The sequence below is a fragment of the Trachemys scripta genome, chromosome 3 (assembly GCF_013100865.1).
Source record: "Trachemys scripta elegans isolate TJP31775 chromosome 3, CAS_Tse_1.0, whole genome shotgun sequence".
NCBI classification, from domain to species: domain Eukaryota; kingdom Metazoa; phylum Chordata; order Testudines; family Emydidae; genus Trachemys; species Trachemys scripta.
This window is the reverse complement of record NC_048300.1, coordinates 200,753,527-200,775,140: the sequence shown is the minus strand read 5'-3', so window position 1 is coordinate 200,775,140 and position 21,614 is coordinate 200,753,527. Positions and strand designations below refer to the sequence as shown.

General features: G+C 56.3%; 1 protein-coding gene and 1 long non-coding RNA gene across 3 annotated transcripts in view; both read right to left on the bottom strand.

Annotated features, from left to right (window-relative positions):
- Positions 1-400: 400 nt before the first annotated feature.
- Positions 401-3,054, bottom strand: LOC117875467. Its single transcript, XR_004645276.1, has 2 exons — positions 2,042-3,054; positions 401-2,002 (listed from the first exon to the last, which is right to left on the bottom strand). It is a non-coding gene; the product is annotated as an uncharacterized LOC117875467 (long non-coding RNA).
- A 367-nt stretch (positions 3,055-3,421) lies between these two features.
- The window catches only part of DPYSL5 (dihydropyrimidinase like 5), a 44,233-nt gene continuing 26,040 nt past the window's right edge, over positions 3,422-21,614 (bottom strand). The window contains exons 10-11 of one of the 2 annotated variants that reach the window (XM_034766846.1): positions 17,134-17,302; positions 3,422-3,949 (exon numbers count right to left, since the gene is read on the bottom strand). In XM_034766846.1, the coding sequence (XP_034622737.1) occupies positions 3,864-3,949; positions 17,134-17,302 (255 nt within the window). In that variant the 3' untranslated portion in view covers positions 3,422-3,863. The remainder of the gene's footprint in view (positions 3,950-17,133; positions 17,303-21,614) is intronic. The other variant, XM_034766847.1, reaches the window with a different exon arrangement.

Sequence of the window (21,614 nt, the reverse complement as noted above, 5' to 3'; positions counted from 1 at the left end):
GCAGTGTGGTCAGGCTCCAGCAGGGGAAGCAGCAGGCCACAACACTTACTCTGGGTCCAAATCAAGTTTTAAGCCAATCTCAGGATTTCGGGGGCCTGACTGATTTCAAATACTTGGGGTTGGCAAGACTCCCCCAGTAAAGTAGGGTCACGGGGCCCTTGGCTAAGGCAGCCAGCAAGTGGGACCGTGCTGGGTCTGCCCTGCATGAGAGGAGGTGTAATGGGGAGCGCTGGTGTAGTTATCCACCTGGCAGATGACCCCCCCCGCCCCAGCAGTGCTGTCGGGAGCCCGTGCCCAGAGTGTGGTATGGGCTCGAGTCGGGTTCCCCTGTGGGCACAGGACCCAGCGGTGAGGAGTTCGGCCCATCTGCGGCGCACGGGCAGCGGACCAGGCGTTGAGCTCAGACTGTGAGAACGATCTTTAATGAGCAAACAGAAACATATGGCATGTCTCTAAAACCGGCCAATACAGACTATCCAACAGGGAAGGTGCCAGGGCTGCCCAGAGCCAAGTCTCTGCCATGGGCCCGGGAGGCAGTGCCCCCCGCCCGGCCACTCCCACACCTCCGGGCCTGGGAGCCAGCACCCCCGCCCGGCTGCTCCCACACCTCCGGGCCTGGGAGTCAGCGTCCCTGCCCGGCCATTCCCACACCTCAGGGCTCGGGAGCCAGCGCCTCCGCCCGGCCACTCCCACGCCTCCGGGCCCAGGAGCCAGCGCCCCCGCCCGGCCACTCCCACACCTCAGGGCTCGGGAGCCAGCGCCCCCGCCCGGCTGCTCCCACACTTCAGGCCCGGGAGCCAGCGCCCCCACCCGGCCGCTCCCACACCTCCGGGCCCGGGAGCCAGCACCACCGCCTGGCTGCTCCCACACCTACAGGTATCAGCTAGTGGAAAAAGTGCACAAGTTACATTTCACATTTCACGCTACCCCAAAGGAACATGGAGGAGAAACACAGGAGAAGTCGCTCGAGTCCACTGAGAACCGGCCCCGGGCCCCGGACTGCTGCTTGTTCTTGTTCTGCCAGACGCAGATGGTTAAAGCACAGGAGTGTGCAGCCTCGCGGCCAACACGGTTTAGCACCATTATGTGAGAGAGGTGTGGCTCGTGGCTGGGACTCCCGCGGCCAGCACATGGTCGGGAGCTGGATTCCTCGCTGCTTCCATTGATGGACGAGTTGGGGTTCGCTGTGATGTCCGGATCCCCCAGTCCATGACCGCCTGGCACAGCCTCTGCCCAGCATGCAGGGCTGAGCTCCGACCCGCGAGCGGCCAGGCCGGGAGGAGTCGCTCCTGCCAAGCCCTGAGCCCCTGGAGCGGCAGCCGTCTAGGCAGAGACCCTGCTCATCTCAGCCAGGCCCAGCAGACGGCCACTAGGCCTTGGCTGTTCCTGGGTCTCTGCAGAGGGAAGGTGGCCACCGCAGCCAGGAGGACGTCCCCAGTGGCTGGCCCAACCTCAGGGAGAGATGGCAGCCAGGCAGAAGATGCGGGGGACTCGTGGGGCCTGCGTATCAGCAGCACAGTGGCTGGGGGGTCAGGGCCACCTGGAGGCTGTGGCAGGTTCAGACAGCAAGGATGTCACAGGGTTGGGGAAAGAACAATGGGCTCAGGGGGACCCCCCATCCCCTCACAGCTGGCTTCTGGCTCCAGGGGCTCTCCCACCTCCCAAGAGCCGGCCACTGGCTCAAGGGACCCTCACCCTCAACAACCATCCTCTGTCGCCAGGGGACCCCCACCCCACAACAGATGGCCTCTGGCTCCAGAGACACCCTCCGCCTCAACAGCTAGTCTCTGGCACCAGTGTACCCCCAACTCCCAACAGCCGGCCCCTGGCTCCAGGGATACCCCCAGCCCCCAACAGCCATCCTCTGGCTTGAGGGGACCCCCCAGCCCCCAACAGCCATCCTCTGGCTTGAGGGGACCCCCACCCTCAATGGCCATCCTCTGTCGCCAGGGGACCCCCCCATGCACCAACAGCCGGCCTCTGGCACCAGGGACCTCCCCACCTCCCAACAGCCAGCCTCTGGCACCAGGGACCTCCCCACCTCCCAACAGCCAGCCTCTGGCTCCAGGGGACCCCCACCCTCAATGGCCATCCTCTGTCGCCAGGGGGCCCCCACCCTCAACAACCAGCCTCTGGCACCAGGGGACCCCCCATGCACCAACAGCCGACCTCTGGCTCCAGGGGACCCCCCATGCCCCAACGGCCGGCCTCTGGCTCCAGGGACCTCCCCACTTCCCATCAGCCGGCCTCTGGCTCCAGGAACCTCCCCACCTCCGAACAGCCGGCCTCTGGCTCCAGGAATCTCCCTGGCTCTTGGCTTGTGAGCTTCTCGGGGCAGGGACTGGCTGCGCTCTGGGGTGCTGGCTCTCACGCGCCCCGAGGGGGATCCCAGAGCTGACCCCGCAGGGCTAGCAAGGGGCTCCCCTGGGGCTGGGAGAGGGCAGGGTTGGCTCAGGAGCACCCCATCCCCCCAGCCGGGTCTCAGGGCCAGTCTGATTTCACTGCGAGCGGCCCCACTGGCAGGTCTCTGGGGCACCGGGGGTGTCCCCTCCCGCCATGGTGCCCCAGCTGATGGAGCAGCCCAATGACACTGCTACAGGGAGGGTGGGAACAGGGCCAGCCCACTGGCATTGTCAGGGGGTGGGGGAGTTAGGCCAGCCCACTGGCACTGCTCGAGGGGGGAGGGGAACAGGCCTAGCCCACTGGCACTACTGGGGGGAGGGGGGAAACAGGGCCAGCCCACTGGCACTGCTGGGGGCGCGGGGGCACATCAGGCTCAGGGAAGTTTGGATTTTTCAAACTCCTGAACCTGGTTCAACTGGGAGGTAGCTTCATTGGGCTCGTTCCATGGCAACCACCTGCAGGGAGGGGGAAGGGACATACCCGTTCAGGAACTCAATGCTTCCCAAGGGGGCTCGGTCCATCACCCATCGAATGGAGCCCAGCCACATGGGGCTGGCCAAGGGCTAGGATAGAACCCAGGAGTCCTGACCCCCAGCCCCCCACCAGGGATGTGTGTGTGTGTGTGTTGGAGGCGGAGGTTAGCAGATCCCCACAAGGNCCCACCAGGGATGTGTGTGTGTGTGTGTTGGAGGCGGAGGTTAGCAGATCCCCACAAGGGATGTGTGTGTGTGTGTGTAGCACATCCCCACACAGGGATCTGGGCGGGAGGGGGGGGGGGGGAGTAGCACATCCCCACATGGGGTGTGTGTGTGTGTTTGTTGGGCGGGGGTAGCACATCTGGACATAGTCAGGGCCCTTGCTCCGTGTGCACCAGGGAGGGGGGCCTCACCCTCCTTCCTGAGCCTGCTGTCCATAGCACGGAGTGAGCAGCCCGATGGGGAAGGTCCTGCGCCCCCTTCGTGCCGTGGGGCCCGGCCCTTCTCCCACTTCTCCCCTAACGCTAATGACACAAACCACCTGGGATTATTTTCACGTGATGCACAAACAAGTCAAAACTCACTGATCCAAACCCAACGTGCAAACAGAAAAGGGAACGTAGAGGCCGCCCTCCCTCCCTCCCCCCGCCCGGCCCAGCCTGCACCAGCGCCCCACCTGGCCCACGCTGCACGCCGTGGGCCCAGGAGCCCAGCTTCGCAGCCGGCAAAGCAAACGTTATCCCACAGAAAGGAGCTGCAGTCGTGCGCGGGTGCATGGCCACACCCGCCATGGCCCGCCCGCAGCCTCCTCCCAGCGGGCGCCGCCGCCTGGCGGGACTGGATGGCAAACAGCCCTGCTGGACAGCACTGTGGTGTCCCGGTGCCCGGGGGGGTGGCACGGCCAGGTCTTCCAGTGGGGGCGGGGCCGGCAGGAGGAGTGGGGAGCTGCTGCTGCGTCCTTAGTTTGGGGACAGGTCGCTGGTTTTACCAAATGCCGCTAGACCTGCCTCCGGGGGGAGCGAGAATCCGGGCCGAAGCTCGCTTTGGAACGTGGTCATCGATCTGAGAACCTGCAAGGAGAGGAGCAGCAGGTCAGCACCACGGGGAGAAGGAGGGAGAGAGATCCCATCCCCGCCCCGCCGGGGCCCCCGTCCGACACCGCTCCCACACCGACACCGACGCCCCCGCCCACCCAGTCCAGGGCCCCCGCCTGGCACTGCTCCCACACCGACACCCCTGCCCACCAGTCCAGGCTCCTGCCTGGCACCATTCCCACACTGATGCTCCCACCCAGTCGAGGGCCACCGCCTGGCATAGCACCCACTCCAACACCCATGCCCACCCAGTTCAGGGCCCTGGGATGGCACTGCTCCCACACCGACACTCCACCTGGCACCACTTCTGTACTGATGCCCTCGTCCACCCAGTCCAAGGCCCCCGCCCAGCACCCACACCGACGCTCACCCAGTTCAAGGCCCCGGGATGGCACCGCTCCCACACACCCTCCACCCAGTCCAGGCCCCTGGGAGAGCGCCGCTGACACACCGACTTCCCCGCCTATCCAGTCCAGGGCTCCCGACCGGCACCATTCCCACACCGATGCCCCACTCACCCAGTTGAGGGCCACCACTCAGCACAGCATCTACACCGATGCCCATGCCCACCCAGTTCAGGGTCCTGGGATGGCATTGCTCCCACACTGACACCCCACCCACCCAGTCCAGGGCCCCCACCTGCAGAGGTGAAAGTAAGCCTGGGGTAGTGGCAGGGCTCCAGGAGCTATTTAAAGGGCCTGGGGCTCCCGCTGCCTCTACGGTCCCGGTCCTTTAAATAGCTGCTGGAGCCCTGGGGTAGCAGCGGCAGCTGGGGGCTCCGGCAGCTGTTTAAAGGGCCCGGGGTGGTAGCGGCAGCCGAGCCCTGGGCTGCTACCCCAGCAGGGGAGGGGGAGGGCACTTACCGGTACAGGGCGGGCCGGGGCTGGCTCTGACCCCCCTATCCCCGCCCCTTCCGCCCGAGGCCCTGCCCCTTCCAGGGGCCAGAGCCGGCTCCAACCCAGCCCCGTACCAGTAAATCCCTATTTCTACTTTCACCCCTCCCCACCTGGCACCACTCCCGTACCGATGCCCTTGTCCACCCAGTCCAAGGCCCCCACCCAGCACAGCAGCCACACCAACGCCCCCACCCACCCAGTACAGGGTCCTGGGATGGCATCGCTCCCACACCGCCGCCCCCACCCACCTAGTCCAGGGCTCCTGGCCAGCACCGCTCCCACACCGCCGCCCCCACCCACCCAGTCCAGGGCTCCTGGCCAGCACCGCTCCCACACTGACGCTCCTGCCAAAGCCTCCCCCATGTGTACATGAGCTTTGCGCTGAGGGTGGGCACATGAAGCTGTTACCAAGCTCTTGCTTTCCCGGTGTCCCAGCTCCGAGCTGGCACCAATCCCTTTGAGGCATTAAGGGGAGAGAATGGGAATCCAGGGCAGCTCCCAAGGGCCCCATGCTGCCCAGAGCTGGGCACCTGCCCGCGCCACGCCGGCAGCTATGCATAGTCCTAAGAGCAGAGTCTCACTGCGCTAGGTGCAGAATCCCTGGAGCTATGTCTGGGGCGGCCAGGCCTCTCCCATCACACCCAGCAAGGAGAGTGGGAACTCAGGACTGGCTCTGGCAACTTTCCTGGCTCAGGCAGCGTTAACAAAAACAGGGAGTTAGGCAAGGACATCCTCCTGGATGCCCCAAAATGCCATGTTTCCACAAAGAAATTATGCTGGGAAAAAACCACCCAGAAATGTGGATGCGGTGCTAAAACAAAAATCCCGTATCTAAAGGGTGGGGAAAGGGAAAGTAAATGGCAATGAATGTAAATTACATGTTCAACATTGTAGGTGACTGGTAAGGGAAGCCAAAGGAATCAACGAAATATCAATGGTCCTCAGGGTTAAAGAGAAGAAGAAGGCATCTTGTAATTGTATTAGGAGTAAGGAAACCCCTAGGTCAGGCACAGGTCTAGAGCTAGAGGGTAAAACCTTAAAGAGCGATGTGTAAAAGGCAGAATCATTCCATAGCTGGTTCTGGGCTGTGTTCGGGACGAAGCAGGAAGATGTATCCATCCCAGATGATGTTGTGGGTGGGACATAAAGTTACCATTGTAACAAAGGAGGATGTGGGCAGCATCTGCTCCAGTTAAACACTTTCAAATCAATGGGCCTGGATAAGCGACATCTCAGAGTCTGAAAGGAACCCGCTGAGGAGCTCTCTGAACCAGTAGGGTTAATTTTTAACAACTCTTGGGAAAGCTGGGACACCGCAGAGGACTGGGGGGCTGCTAGTGTAGTTGCAGTATTAGAAAGGGGCAAAAGGGACGGCCCGAGAAGTACATCCCTGTTACCCTGACATCGATCCTGGGCACAACGGCATGGTTAATTTCACTGGAGTTCACCAGGACATTGGACTCAGTACCGCATGACAGTCGGGTTAAAAAACCTTGCACTATATGGAATGAGCAGATGGATTACTGCGTGGCTGACTGACAGATCTCAGAATGGAGTTATTAATGGAGACCCAACGGTGAGTGGGGCTGTTTCTAGCGAGGTCCCACTGCGATCAGTTCTTGGTCCAACATGAGTGAATACATTTATCACTGGCTCATGCAGGAGATAAATCTTTGCTGGTAAAGTTGGCAGATGACACACAGATGGGTGGGACAGTAAATAACAAGGACAGGATCCTGCTACAAAGTGAGCCGAACTGCCCGGTTAAATGGTCACAATCCAACAAGATGGGTTTTAATACAGCCAATGCCAGGTAAGGCCAAGAACGCAGATCCTATCTACAGGGCGGGGGAGACTGTCTTGGAAAGCAGCGACACATCTGTAGCCTTGGAGCTGGAAGAGTAAATTTCAGCTCACCGAGATTTAGGCAGAGGAGAGAGAAGAAAAGCCACAGGAGGCCGATGTGGCTGCCTAAGGAGCTCGTTTGCTGTCTAAAACCCAAGAGGGATCCACACAGGAAATGGAAGGAGGGCACGTCCCCAAGGGAGGGTACATGGGAATAGCACAAGGGTGTAGGGACAACATCAGGAGAGATGAGGAAAGAATGAGTCGCAGCTGGCGAGGAATGTTCGAGACAACAAGAGGTTCTACAAGTAGGTCAGACAACACAGAAAGATGAAGGCGAGCGTGGGCCCGTGGCTCAGCGGAGGTGGCGAGCTGATAACGGAAGATGCGAGGAAAGCAGAGCTGCTCAATGCCTGCTTCGCTTCAGTCTTTTCACCAAAAATACCATGTGACCAGACAACTAGCGAAGTTCCTCTAGACAATAAAGGGGGAGGGCTGCGCATCGGGCTAAGTAAAGCTCTTCTGACCAATCTGGATGAATTCAAGTCAGCGGGGCTGGATGTTAGTCACCCCAGGGTGCTGAAGGAATTAGCTGAAGAAATCTCAGTCCTACTGGCAATAATATTTGCGAAGTCATGGCTGACAGGTGAGTTCTGGAAGACTGAAGAAGGGCTGACGTAGGGCCCATCTTTAACAAGGGGGGAAAGGAGGAGCTGGGGAACTACAGACTGGTCAGCCTGGCTTTGATACGTGGGAAGCTACTAGGACCATGTTGTGACGTTATTGACATAAACTGGGACCATATAGATCGTTGTTGCAACCAAGGTCCTGTAGTGGCACCCAAATCTTGTATAAAGGGGGTCAAATGGGGTGTCTAGGACAAGGTTATGGTTTACTGGTTATGATTATGCTGTCTATATGTGTGTATCAGTTTTGTAGTCGAAGTTATGAATATTGGCTCTATACTGTCTGTATGGCAAACTTATGCTATGCTTCTGGGTGACATCCCAGACAAGCTGAGATTAGTTCTGCCTAACCTGCTTGATGGCCCATTAAGGACCATCAGCTATACAATGGACCCATTGAGAGAAGGCAGATACGCCTTGTACCTCAGCAAAGTATGCAGGGACTGGCCCATGTGACTCCAGACTCCATTTTGTTGTAATTTTCCACAGTAAGAACAAAGAGGTGTTCCTACACCTGGAAAAGACTATATAAGGCTGATGCCTGATCTCCATCTGGTCTTCAATCCTGCTTCTTACCTCTGGAGGGACTTTGCTACAAACTGAAGCTCTGAACAAAGGACTGAATGACCCATCCCTGCTGGGGATGTATTCCAGAGACTTGATTTGAACCTGCAGTTTATTCCATCGCTGCTGCAAGCCTGAACCAAGAACTTTGCCATTACTGTATGTAATTGATTCCATTTAACCAATTCTAACTCTCATCTCTATCTTTTTGCTTTTATGAATAAACCTTTAGATTTTAGATTCTAAAGGATTGGCAGTAGCGTGATTTGTGGGTAAGGTCTGACTTGTATATTGACCTGGGTCTGGGGCTTGGTCCTTTGGGATCAGGAGAACCTTTTTCTTTTACTGGGGTATTGGTTTTTATAACCATTTGTCCCCATAACGTGTGGCACTGGTGGTAATACTGGGAAACTGGAGTGTCTAAGGAGATTGCTTGTGAGACTTGTGGTTAGCCAGTGGGGTGAGACCGAAGTCTTAGTCTGGCTGGTTGGGTTTGCCTTAGAGGTGGAAAAACCCCGGCCATGGGCTGTAACTGCCCTGTTTGAGTAATTTGTCCTGAGTTGGCGCTCTCAGTTGGGTTCCGCCAGAACCGCATTGTCACACATGTATAAAACATTCAATTGTAAATACCAGGAGGATGGAGGGTGATCACTAGCAGCCAGCATGGCTTTACCAAGAACAAATCATGCCAAACCAGCTGGATTTCCTTCTCTGACAGGGTAACTGATTCGGTGGACGGGGGAATGCAGCGGACATAAAATATACCTGGACTTCAGCCAGGCTTCTGACACAGTCCCACATGACAGTCTCATAAGTAAGCTGGAGAAATGCGAGCTCAACAGAACTACTATTAAGTGGATGCATAATTTGTTAAACAACAGCGACCAAAGAGTAACTATGAATGGACTGATGCTGGATTGGAGGGTGGTCTCAAGTGCGGTTCCACAGGGATCATTTCTGGGCCGGGTGTTGCTGAATGCCCTGGAGGTAGGAATCGAGAGCGCACGGATCACGTTTGCAGATGACACAAAGCTGGGGGGAGTTGCAAACACTGTGGAGTTTAGAGCTAAAATTCAGAGGGATCTTGAAAAATTGGAGAATTGGGCTATAGCCAACAAAATGAAATTCAGCAAGGACAAATGTACGGTGCTGCACTTAGGGAAGAAAAACCAAATTCACAAATACAGACTGGGGGATGACTGGCTTGACAGCAGCACCGCTGAGAAGGATCTGGGAGCTGTGGTGGATCCCAACCTCAACGTGAGTCAGCAACGCGCTGCTGTTGTGAGGCAAAAAATGTGATGTATGGAAAGGATGTAGAGAAACTGGAAAGGACCCAGAGGCGAGCGACAATGATGATCAGAGGGATGGAATGCAGCCATACGAGCAAAGGCTGAAGGAACTGGGTAGGTTTAGTTTGGAAAAGAGGAGATTAAGAGGGGACATGATAATGGTCTTCAGATACTGGAAAGGCTGCCATAAAAAAGATGGAGAAAAGCTGTTCTCTCTTGCCACAGGAGGGCAGGACAAGAGGCCATGGGGTCAAATGACAGCACAGCAGATTTAGATTAAACCCCGGGAAAAACTCCCTAACTGTAAGAACAGTACAACAGTGGAACAGACGCCTGGGGAGGTCATGGAAGCTACTTCACTGGAGGTTTTCAAAAGGAGGCTGGAGCCGTCTGTCTGGGATGTTAGACTAGATGACCCTTGACATCTCTACCAACCCTCTGGTTCTATGATCTAGATGTACCTGAGCTAGCACTGATCAAGTGAATGCGCTAAGAACAGTGTAGCTGCAGTGGTGTGAGCAGAAGGATGGACTAGCCATCCCGAGTCCAGACTCGGCATCTCAGTTTGGTATGCTACACCGCCAACTCCAAGTGTAGACGTACCCAGAGACAGATAATCACCTCAACATGAGTTGTCTGTGCACTACTGTGGCAAAAGGCTCAGGGACCCCGGGATATATAAAAAGGGGGCTAACATGTAGAAGTAGGAAAGTGATTTGTAGATTCTGAGATCCCAGGCCAGAAGGGACCACTGTGATTGTCTAGTCTGACCTCCTGCCTAGCATAGACAATAACTCACAGAGCAGATCGTTTAAGCATTGCCAGGGATGGAGAATCCACCACAACCCCCGTAGTTAATTACTCTCCTTGTTAATAATTTACAGCTTATTTCCAGTCTGAGTTTGTCTAGCTTCATCCTCCAGCCACTGGCTGGTGGTAGCCCTGTCTCTGCTAGACTGCAGAGCCCCATACCAAGTATTTGTTCCCCAAGTCTACTGATCAAGTCACCCCTTAAGCTTTTCTTTATTAAGCTAAAAACAGGCAGAGCTCCTGGAGTCTCTCATAATCAGGCAGGTTTTCCAATCCTCCAATCATTCTCGTGGGTCTTCTCTGACCCTTCTCCAATTTATCAATATCCTCCTTGACCTGTGGGCCTAGGAACTGGACACAGGATTCCAGCAGTGGTCGCACCAGTGCCAAAGGCAAAAGAACCCTCTCGACCCTGTGACATTCTGAGTATAATATAATATCTCATTGAAAGGTGACAGGGCCAGAAAGAGTTAATTAACTCAGACTGACCTGACCCATGGGTGAACCTTAAGGACTGGTTAGGAAGATCTGTAAATGAATAGAGCTTTGAAATGCAAGTCTGCAATGTTAGAGATCTCAAAGGTAGATGTTTGCTCAGGTCTTGTGATGTAAGCAAACAAGTCTTGTCTATTGCTGTAGTTTTAATTCAAAGATCAAAAAGGAATATTAACATTTAGGAAGACACTTGAGGGAAATAGTATTATTGTCTCTATGTCTCTTTGAAGGTCGTGGTAACCTGGATCTGAACTGTTTAATGGATAAATGACCCTGTGCTAATTGCCCGGATGTTCGGGAGAGTTGAGCCTATTGTTTTCTCAGGCCGAAAGGCTGCTGGAAATGTATAAGAACCCTGGGACACGATCCTGCTGCATCTCAGATCTGCTTTGGGTTTCTAGAGGGGGAAACCTTAAGCCACAAGGATTGAGATCCCCAGTCACTGACTGGAGCCACCCTGAATATGGACATTGGACTATAACCTCTGGACTATTTCTAAAAGGACTTTTGGCAACTACAAACTCATCTCTGCTATGTACCTGAACCTCAAGAATTGAATTCAAGTCTGTCTGTAGATTGATCTTTTAACCAACTCTCTCTCTTTTCTTTTTTAATACATTTTAGTTTAGTTAATAAGAATTGGCTATTAGCGTGTATTTTGGGTAAGATCTAAGCTATAATTGAACCTGGCTATGTGGCTGATACTTTGGGGTTGGAAGAACCTTTTCTTTTATGTGATGAGATAAGATTCTCAGTAATCATCATCATATCTGACAGGTGTGTCTGGACGGAGGCCTGAGGCTGGGCGCTTTAAGGGAACTGCGTTGTTTGGACTCTGAGTAACCAGTGCGGTCCTATAGAAGCTGTTCTGTGCTGGTTGGTAAATCTAAGTATTGGAATAACCACCAGCGTTTGGGGTTTGTCTGCCCCGGTCTGTTTGCAGTTCACCCTGATTGAGTGACCTCAGCTGGCTCCCGCGGGCAGCACCGTCACAGACCCCTCCTGAAGATTCCTCTATTTATGCATCCCTGTTTATGATCTTGTCAGGGCACTGAGAGCGGGAGCTGCAGATATAGGCCAGGCCCATCGTGGGGCCAAGGCAATAGAGCCATGGCCAATTCATAGCAGCTAGGATCTGGCCCATTGACTCAGCAGAGCAATGGCTGATTGATGCCAGCTGGGGATCTGGCCCATTGACTCAGAGGAGCGATAGCTGAGTCACACCAGTGGAATTGTTAGTGGTGTAAAAAACCTCGGCCTGCTCCTGTGGGGGCTTTGCCAGCCCTCCAGACCTGAGATCGCTGTGCCCGGCAGCGGTGTTTCCTTCCGGCCCTCGCTGGGTGCAGCCTGCTTACCCCACAGTGGCTGGGCTTGCCCTGGAACTGCTCACGCATCATGGATCCTGCTAGCGTCTAGGCCCAGGAGAACCTGCTCCCTCTTCCTGCTGCAGCCCCCTGCCAGCCCAACTCCCCCCCATACACACACACTCCAGCCAGCTCCCAGCTGGCTGCCAGGGGCCTATGCCAGGCCCGTTCCTTGAGGCTAATTCCTTCCCCAAACTTATCTGAGATCAAGGCGGAAGCAGTAACATTTGCAGGGACTGCCGTGGGACACCAGATGACTGTGCTGGGGCATATCTGGTTAGCCTCTGTATTCCGAGTAAGTCCGTTAGAATGTATTGTGGGGTTTGGGGTATTTCTATGGTTTGGAGAACTTGGGCCCCCCACACTGGGTTTCCCCCATGGGTCAGAGTTTTTCTACGCGGGGCCAGTTTTACTCTTACACCCGTCACTCTCTTAAACTGTGGTGCAGTGATTCCTTTTCCCGTGGGGCTTGCGCTTTTCACCATTTCCATTCTCACAGCGATTCCTGCAGGAATCTTGGGCCTATCACACACAGAAACTCCCCAGAGCTCAGGCTCTTTATAAACTCTAGCCCAGTCTCTGGGGCTGGGCGCAGATGGAATTCCAGTCGGTGCAGATTCTTTGGTTCTCCCAGGACTTGGCGTTGAAAAGTGGCCGTTTCCTTCGGTCTCTGGTGGGCTTTTTCTTCAGCTTCCAGCTCTTGCTTTCGCCGCAGGACAGCAGCTTGGCCCCGTCCTCAGCTAACGCTGTTTTCTTGTTACCCAAACGCCATCCAGCTTCACTTCATTATCAACCCTCATCGGCCATTATTTGTAATCGGAGCCTGTCAGCTTCACTGGCCTCGGCTGTTTGATCCCACTCACCTCTGAGCTGAGCCATCCCCTCCAAGGGCCATTCTTCTTCCTTCACCGCATTGTTTCCGTTTCTTTCAGCGTGTGACTGTGCTTCACCTACTCTCGGTGTTCTCCAACCCTTAAAGCTCTCCAGAGCACATTTTAAACTCGGAGATTCGTGGGGCCCTGGGCCAAAGCCCAGCGTATCCTAACCAGGCAGTGCTTTCCCCAGGAATTGAAATTGCGGGGGTAGGGGTCAGGGCTGATGAGGGGTGAGACCGTGAGGGCGAAGGGGGGCTGTATGGCACCACGGTAACAACTGAAAAATGTTTCACGACCATTTCATTCCATTTAACTCATGTTTTTAAATCATCACACAAATTAAAGTTGGCAACACAAGCCTACTCTGAAGCACGACATCTACATCCTTCTTGCTTTCTTGTTGTAATTTTGCACAACTCTGTTAATGAGCTTCTCGAATGCAGTGCGTTCATCTTGGGTGGCTTCTCATGTGTCCGGTACTTCCAGTTCTTCATGACATGCTCATGATCAGGCAGAAGGCGACTTCTTTCAGAACACAAAATTCTCTTCAATGAGGAAAAAGAACGCCCAACGGTAGCTGTTGTGACGGGGAGTAGAAAGAGATGAATTCCTACTTCTTTCAGCCCAGGAAACACAGCACAAAAATGGGTCAAACCACTAGTGATGATAAAGAAGAAGTTGAAGTCAAATCTACATTTGTTCATCATATGATATTCCACTCTGTGTTCAAATTCTCTAGTCTGTCCTGATCACATGGCAGCCCCATTGCTGGCAACGCTTCATTCCACTCAACTGTCGGTGTTTTATAAGACAGGCATCTGTAAAAGCTACGTAGAGGTTGATAGAATCCAGAAGTAGTTGTTGTAGAGATATAAGAATCAAGTTAGTGTACTTTACTTTTTCAGCTGTCTTAAACACTTTTTGTCCTCTTCATTTAAGGAGTCAATAAAAGTCACTTCTGAACTGAAGTCTTTGCTTCTTCCAGTACTTTTTCAATGGATCTCTCTCTGATTGATCCAAGTGTAGCTTCCATTGCTGGACAGAGATCTACTACTGTTCTAGCAGATGCCTGGATGGCATTGTTTACTGACCCAAGTGGTTTCAACAGTAGACTTACATGAGAGAGAATGGCGATTGTATTCTCTGAACTTAGTAGCAAAAGTAGTTCACCAGCCTCACTACTTAAATCCGCCCCATCTCGGTAAATACTTTCCAAAGCCAATAATAATGGTTGCAGTAATTTGAAGTATCAGAGGGGTAGCCGTGTTAGTCTGTATCCACAAAAACAATGAGGAGCCGGGGGAGCAAAGTCACTAAAACGTAGCCCTTTAACGTGCCCCTCCCTTCTCCTCCACCGCACCCCACTCAGAGTTGTTGGCCTTGGCCAGTGAAGACCAAGAGTTCAGAGTTGCTTTCGCATGAGTTCACCTCCCACCGTGGGGGAGGAGGGGTGCGCGGGAGAAGGTACCTTGCTCATTTCTCCAGCTGCTGCTGTTCGTCATGCCACCATTCACTCCACCACTCCATTGCCGATGGCCCTGCGCTCTCACCTTCTGCTGCCACCTGCCACGGTGACCTCTGCGAGTCGGTCTCTTGAGGTTCCACCAGCTCTCAGTGATTTCAGCTCTCAGTGGGGGAAGCTCACAGCGAGTGCAGGCTGGGCCGTCCCTTCCACAGAAACACTGTCCTGCAGTAGGTCTAAGACTTAGGCCTGATTGTCAGTGATTTCAGCTCCAGTGACCACTTAACAAAACAAAAAAGACTCTCAATGGAGCCTAATAAGAGAGAATCCAGTGGAGGGCAACGAAAATGATGTAGGGGTCTGGAGCACATGACTTACGAGGAGAGGCTGAGGGAACTGGGATTGTTTAGTCTGCAGAAGAGAAGAATGAGGGGGGATTTGATAGCAGCCTTCAACTACCTGAAGGGGGGTTCCAAAGAGGATGGAGCTTGGCTGTTCTCAGTGGTGGCAGATGACAGAACAAGGAGTAATGGTCTGAAGTTGCAGTGGGGGAGGTTTAGGTTGGATATTAGGAAACACTATTTCACTAGGAGGGTGGTGAAGCACTGGAATGGGTTACCTAGGGAGGTGGTGGAATCTCCTTCCTTGGAGGTTTTTAAGGTCAGGCTTGACAAAGCCCTGGCTGGGATGATTTAGTTGGGGTTGGTCCTGCTTTGAGCAGGGGGTTGGACTAGATACCTCCTGAGGTCCCTTCCAACCCTGATATTCTAGGATTCTCTGATAAACTCTATTTTTAAACAGGGTAGAGGGGCAGGTCAATTAGTGCCTGTGACTCTTACGCACAGCCCACACCACCATGCAACCCCCTGTCCTGTCCCTGCCCCCCGCCCCCCACTGGGATCTGCCATCCAACCCCCTTGCTTAGCAAGTACCGTTCAGTTGAGGGGGACCAGGGCTTAATTTGTAATGAAAGAGGTGCCAGGGCTCAAGCAAGTTTTTTACTTTCATAACTGATGTGGCAAGCCCAGGGCTGTGAACTGCCGAGCCTGGAGGTGCCCAGGGCTGTGAACTGCCGAGCCTGGAGGTGCCCGGGGCTGTGAACCGCCGAGCCTGGAGGTGCCCGGGGCTGTGAACTGCCGAGCCTGGAGGTGCCCGGGGCTGTGAGCTGCCGAGCCTGGAGGTGCCCGGGGCTGTGAACTGCCGAGCCTGGAGGTGCCCGGGGTTATGAACTGCCGAGCCTGGAGGTGCCCGGGGCTGTGAACTGCCGAGCCTGGAGGTGCCCGGGGCTGTGAGCCGCCGAGCCTGGAGGTGCCCGGGGCTGTGAGCCGCCGAGCCTGGAGGTGCCCGGGGCTGTGAGCCGCCGAGCCTGGAGGTGCCCGGGGCTGTGAACCGCCGAGCCTGGAGGTGCCCGGGGCTGTGAGCTGCCGAGCCTGGAGGTGCCCGGGGCTGTGAACTGCCGAGCCTGGAGGTGCCCGGGGCTGTGAACTGTCAGGCTAAGCACAGTTCTGCTGCCCTTTACTCATACAATGAGAACAACATTTCACTCCCCCTGCATTCAGTACTAAAGTGATTTGTAACCCAGCACCAGCCGAAATCGATCACATGGGCAGCACAGCTCTGTCTGCTGGATACCTTGGCAGAGTAGGTGAGTTCATGTCAATACAGTCTGGTCCTGAAGCCTTTGCCCCCACCCCGGCTCACCACTAGCTGTCAGGGGAGAGCTCAGTCACACCTTGTTTACAAATCATCATTTGAAATGATAAGGTTGGCCAACCTTGTGGAAACCAATGTGCCGACATTGTCAGGAAAACAACAGCTGTGTGAGGAAGCTGGACTTTGTAAATACTAGACTTTTCCAGGTACAAGTATTTTATCACACACTGGATCTGCTTTTAAAATGTGTATTAACGTTTCAATTTCAATTCAAATTTCCAACCAATGACAAAATTGACATCACTGCATGTAACTAGTTGACCACTGGCGGGGTGTGGGGGAGATTCTGGGGGGGTTACACCCCCGCTGGGGGGGTGTAGGGAAATCCCTGCCAGGCTACGCCAAACAATGGCCAAGTCCCTGACTGATTGCCCAGCGCTCGCTTTGCTGAGACTCAGCCACACCACCCATGGACACTCCCGCCAACCCACGCCTGCCAGCCTCTGCCACGGGAACCGGGCATGGAACGGACGGCACACAGGAATAGCAGCACTGCCAGGCTGGCTCAGAACGAGAGCTGGGAGCCAGGACTCCTGGCTTCTCCTGCTCTGCCTAGACCAGGAGAGCTGACCTCAGGCACTGCCCAGAAGCTTTGCAGGGCAGGGGCATGTCTACAGCACCCAGGGCGAGGGGCCACAGGTCCTGGTTGGGACCCATGGGCGCTCCCACAGTACAAATCAACATGCTGCCTCCGTTTCCCCATCTGCGCAGCAGGGCTAACGTCTGCATGGCGGTGCTGTAGTGCTCGTAGTGTGTGTCCGGCTAGGCAGCGAGCTCGGCATAGGGGGCAGCAGGGAGCGTCTCGTCCACATGCCACTTGCGGGCTGGTAGAACAGGGAGGTGGGGCTGGTGGGGAGAGCCTGCCGGAGCACCCTAGACTGGGCCAGCCCACGCAGGGCCTGGCACATGTCCCCCACGCTGTGTCCCTGCCTGAGAGATCCCCCGCCAGGGCTGCGAGCACGGTCAACCAACGCTGCCGGGCGCCTGTCTGTGACGTCGACACAGCGACCGGCAGCCAGACCTGGAACAAGAGGCCCACATGCTCTGCCCTGCCCTGCTCTCGGCCAGCCAGCCCCCCCTCGCTCAGACAGGGGGCAGGGCTCTCGCTGGGGTCCCCCCTCCAGGGGGCGCTAGCACACGCTCCGGCCCCGCTCTTACCGGATAGGCTGAAGCCGGACTCGTGAAGGTCCCTCATGCCCCCGTGTCGAGTGGCAGGTCGGGTGGGGGTATCTGCAAGTGGAGTCCCCGTCTCCTTTTTCCCAGCATGCACCACCACAGCCACGTCCCCCAGGTAGGGGGTGCGCTCCACGCCCCTAAGCTTTAAACTCTAATGGAGGGAGAAAAGAAACACCCATGAGCGCCGGCCGCACAGTTAGAGCAGAGCTCCCAGGGCGGGACCTGAGCTGCACGGCCTGCCCTGCTGCGTCCCTATGCTGCCCGAGCCCCACGGCCGGCCCCGCCCCGTCCCTACACTGCCCGATCCCCGCGGCCGGCCCCGCCCCATCCCTATGTTGTCCGATCCCTGTGGCCAGTCCCACCCTGTCCCTACGCTGCCCGAGCCCTGTGGCCTGCCCCGCCCCTATGCTGCCTGAGCCCCGTAGCCAGCCCCGCCCTGTCCCTACACTGCCTGATCCCCATGGCCGGCCACGGGGATCGGGCAGCGCCCCGTAGCCAGCCCCGTCCCTACGCTGCCCGAGCCCCGTGGCCGGCCCCGCCCCGTCCCTACGCTGCCCGAGCCCCGTGGCCGGCCCCGCCCCGTCCCTACGCTGCCCGAGCCCCGTGGCCGGCCCCACCGCGTCCCTACGCTGCCCGAGCCCCGTGGCCGGCCCCGCCCTGTCCCTACGCTGCCCAATCCCCGTGGCCGGCCCCGCCCTGTCCCTACGCTGCCCGATCCCCGTGGCCGGCCTGGCACCACCAGATTGGACCTTAGGCTACCCGCTGTGTCTGGCCCTGGGGGACAGCAGCCAGTAGCTAGTGGCTGCCTGAGGGCCTTGCCCCACCGGGACCGATTCTGCCCTTGAGAGGTGGGGTACCAGGCTGGGGAGCCTGGACGATCTGTGGCCCGGCCGTGGAGCGGGGCGGAGATGGGATCCCTGCCCAATATGGGGCTGGGCTGTGACTGAGCTTGCTCCCCGCCCCTGCCCCTGCCCTGGGGGTCAGCTCGGGGGAGAACTCAGCTGAAAGCAGGGGAAGGAGGCTGGGTTTCTCAGGACACTCCAGCCCCATCACTGCAGCTTCCCCAGCTGGGACACTGAACTTCCAGAGGCATCATCCACTGGTGCCCTGAAAGTCCAGTAAAGGCCCTATTAGCCAGGCTGGGCAGGGACGGTGTCCCTAGCCTCTGTTTGCCAGGAGCTGGGAACAGGCGACAGGGGCTGGATCACTGGACGATTCCCTGCTCTGTTCATTCCCTCTGGGGCCCCTGGCACTGGCCACTGTTGGCAGACAGGATACTGGGCTAGATGGACCCTTGGTCTGTCCCAGTCTGGACGTTCTTATGAGACACCAAGGGCTAGAGGAGGGGGGAGGAGGGTACAGCCTGGGGGTGGTGGTGCAGTGTTGGGTAGGGGGACAGCATAGGGATGGGGGTGCAGCGTGGGGTAAGGGATACAATGTGGGGAATGGGTGCAGTGTGGGTTGGGGAAGGGGGCACAGAATGGGGTGCAGGGGAAGGGGGGACTGCACAGGGAGGAGGTGCAGTGTGCAGGTACAGCATGGAGAAGGGGTGCAGTACAGGGGAAAGGGTAAGGGGGACTGCATGAGGAAGGGGTGCAGTGTGGGGAAGGGGTGCAGCATGGGGCAGGGGGTACAGCATGGGGATGGGGTGCAGAGAGGAGTGGGGATACAGCACTGAAGCAGTTCAGTGTGGGGCAGGGAGTGCAGCATGGGATAGGGGTGCAGTGTGGGGATACGGCTTGAGGAAGGTGTGAAGCATGGGGGTAGGGGTGCAGTGCGGGGTACTGCATGGGGAAGGGGTGCAGTGCGGGGGTAGAGGGTACAGCATGGGGAAGGGGTGCAGTGAGGGGGTAGAGGGTACAGCAGGGGAAGGGATGCAGTCTGGGGGTACTGCATGGGGAAGAGGGCAGTGTGGAGGTAGGGGGTACAGCATGGGGAAGAGGGCAGTGCAGGGGTACAGCATGGGGAAGGGGTGCAGTGTGGGGGTAGGGGGTACAGTATGGGGAAGGGGTGCAGTGTGGGGCTAGGGGGTACAGTATGGGGAAGGGGTGCAGTGCGGGGCAGGGTCTCTGCTATTGCAGCCCCCCTTCCTCCCCACTCAGGCCTGGCTGTGGCTGGCAGAGCTGCACCCTGGGTACGACAGCTGGCGTCATGCTCTGGTCGAGGGGCACTGTCGGGCATGGCTGGCTGCTGTGTCTCCCCCAGGAGCAGGCCCCCCGGCAGGCAGAGGCCAAGTGATGCCCCAAGCTGTGAGCTGGTGCCACAGGCGGCAGCTGGGGGGGACGACCCCCACCTGAAGGGAGCACAGAGTTGGGGCGCTTGATAAACCCCAGGCCAAGAGAGAGCGGAGTGTGTCCCCCTAAGGCCTGCAGCACACTGCCCCCTGCTGGCACGCCGCCTCACTGCACCAATGCAAAGCAGATTCCACCCCCTGCCCAGTCTCTCCAGTGCAACCCCCTCCCCCCACCCCCATAAGCAAGTAACCGCAAGCGTTAAAGACCAGTCCCATGCAGGCAAGCGATGCCCCCTAGTGCCATGCAAGGATCATGCGCAGACAGCAGCAAGCGCCAGCGACCACAGCAGCGGGCTGGGAACCAGAACTCTGGGGTCCAACCCTGGCTCTGGGTGGCCTCGGGCAGGTCCCTCCCCACCCCACTCCACCCCCTGCTGCCAAGGGGATGCCACTGCCCTGGCACAAGTACGGTGAAACCACAGGCTGCCGCAGGCGAGTGGGGAATCCTAGGGAAGTGGAAAGAGGGACGAATTGCTGAGGAGGAGTACAAGAGAACGGCACCAGCGTGTAGGGGCGAAGGCCCCGAGTTACACCTAGCAAGGGACACAAAAAGCAGTAAGAAGAGGGTCTCGAGATACATTAAGAGCAAGAGGAAGGAGAGTTAATAACTGACATCATCAAAAGGCTGAGGTGGTTCATGCCTACTTTGCTTCCGTCGTCACTAAAAGGTTAATGGTGACCAGATCCTCAACACAACCAATACTAACCCCAAAGGGGAAGGAAAACAAGCTGAAATAGGGAGCGAACAGCTAAAGACTAGTTAGAGACGTTAGATGTAGTCAAGTGAGCAAGGCCTGATGAAACTCAAGCTGGGGTACTAAGGAACTGGCAGAAACGATCTCGGGACCGTTAGCAATTATCTTTGAGAATTCCTGGAGACGGGTGAGGTCCCAGAGAACTGGAGAAGGGGAAACACAGGGACCTGTCTTTAAAAAGGGGAACAAGGAGGACCCAGGGAAATACAGACCAGTCAGCCTCACTTCAATACCTGGACAGACACTGGGACAAATTATTCCTCCATCAGTTTGTAAGCGCCTAGAGGAGAAGAAGGTGATAAGGACCAGCCAGCATGGATTTATCAAGACCAAATCCTGCCAAACCAACCTAATTTCCTTCTCTGACACAGTTATTAGCCTAGTGGATGAGGGACGCTGTAGGCGTGATATGTCTTGATTTAGTAAGGCTTTTGACACATTCCCACGTGACATTCTCACAAGCAAACTGGGGAAATGTGGTCTGGATGGAACTACCATAAGGTGACTGCACAACTGGTTGAAAGACCCATACTCAAGGAGTAGTTTCAATGGTTCGCTGTCCAACTGGGAGGGCATATTTACTGGGATCCTGCCAGGGTCTGTCCTGGGTCCGGCTCTGTTCAATATTTTCATGGATTTGGATAATGGAGTGGAGAGGAGGCTTATAACATCTGCGGCTGACACCACGCTGGGAGGGGTGGTGAGCACTTTGGCGGCAGGATCAGAATTCAAAATGACCTTGACAAATTGGAGAATTGGTCTGAATTCAACAAGTTGTAATTCAATACAGACAAGTGCAACATACTTGAGTTAGGAGGTAAAAATCCAATGCCCAACTCCAGTGGAGAATAACTGGCGAGGTGGCATTACTGCTAAAATGGGTCTGGTGGGTTACAGTGGATCACAAATTGAATATGAGTCACCCATGTGATGCACTTGCAAAAAAGGCTAATATTCTGGGGTGTTGTCACAGATCCACAGGGTCGGGCTACGGCCCAGCCTTGGAACAGTCTCTGGGAGGAGCCCTTCAGTGAGCCAGACCTCCTACAGGTCCCACTCTTCTTTCAAGGTAAGCCACATGGCTTCACCCCCTCTTTAGACTGGACCTGTGGGCTCCAGCCCCCCTGCTCCATCCTGGGAGCTCCGGGCAGCAAGTCCAGCTGGGACAGACCCTGGGGCATAGGCACTGACTCCGTGGATGCTCTGGGGCTGGAGCACCCACAGGGAAAAATTAGTGGGTGCTCTGCATCCACCGGCAGCCAAGCTCCCCCCCTGCGCCCCACCTCCTCCTCCTCCCCTGAGCACGCCGCATCCTCGCTCCTCCACCTACCTCCCAGCGCTTCCTGCCTTGCTGCTGCCAAACAACTGTGTGCTTGGTGTGCTTGGAGGGAGGAGGAGAAGCGAGAACGTGGCGC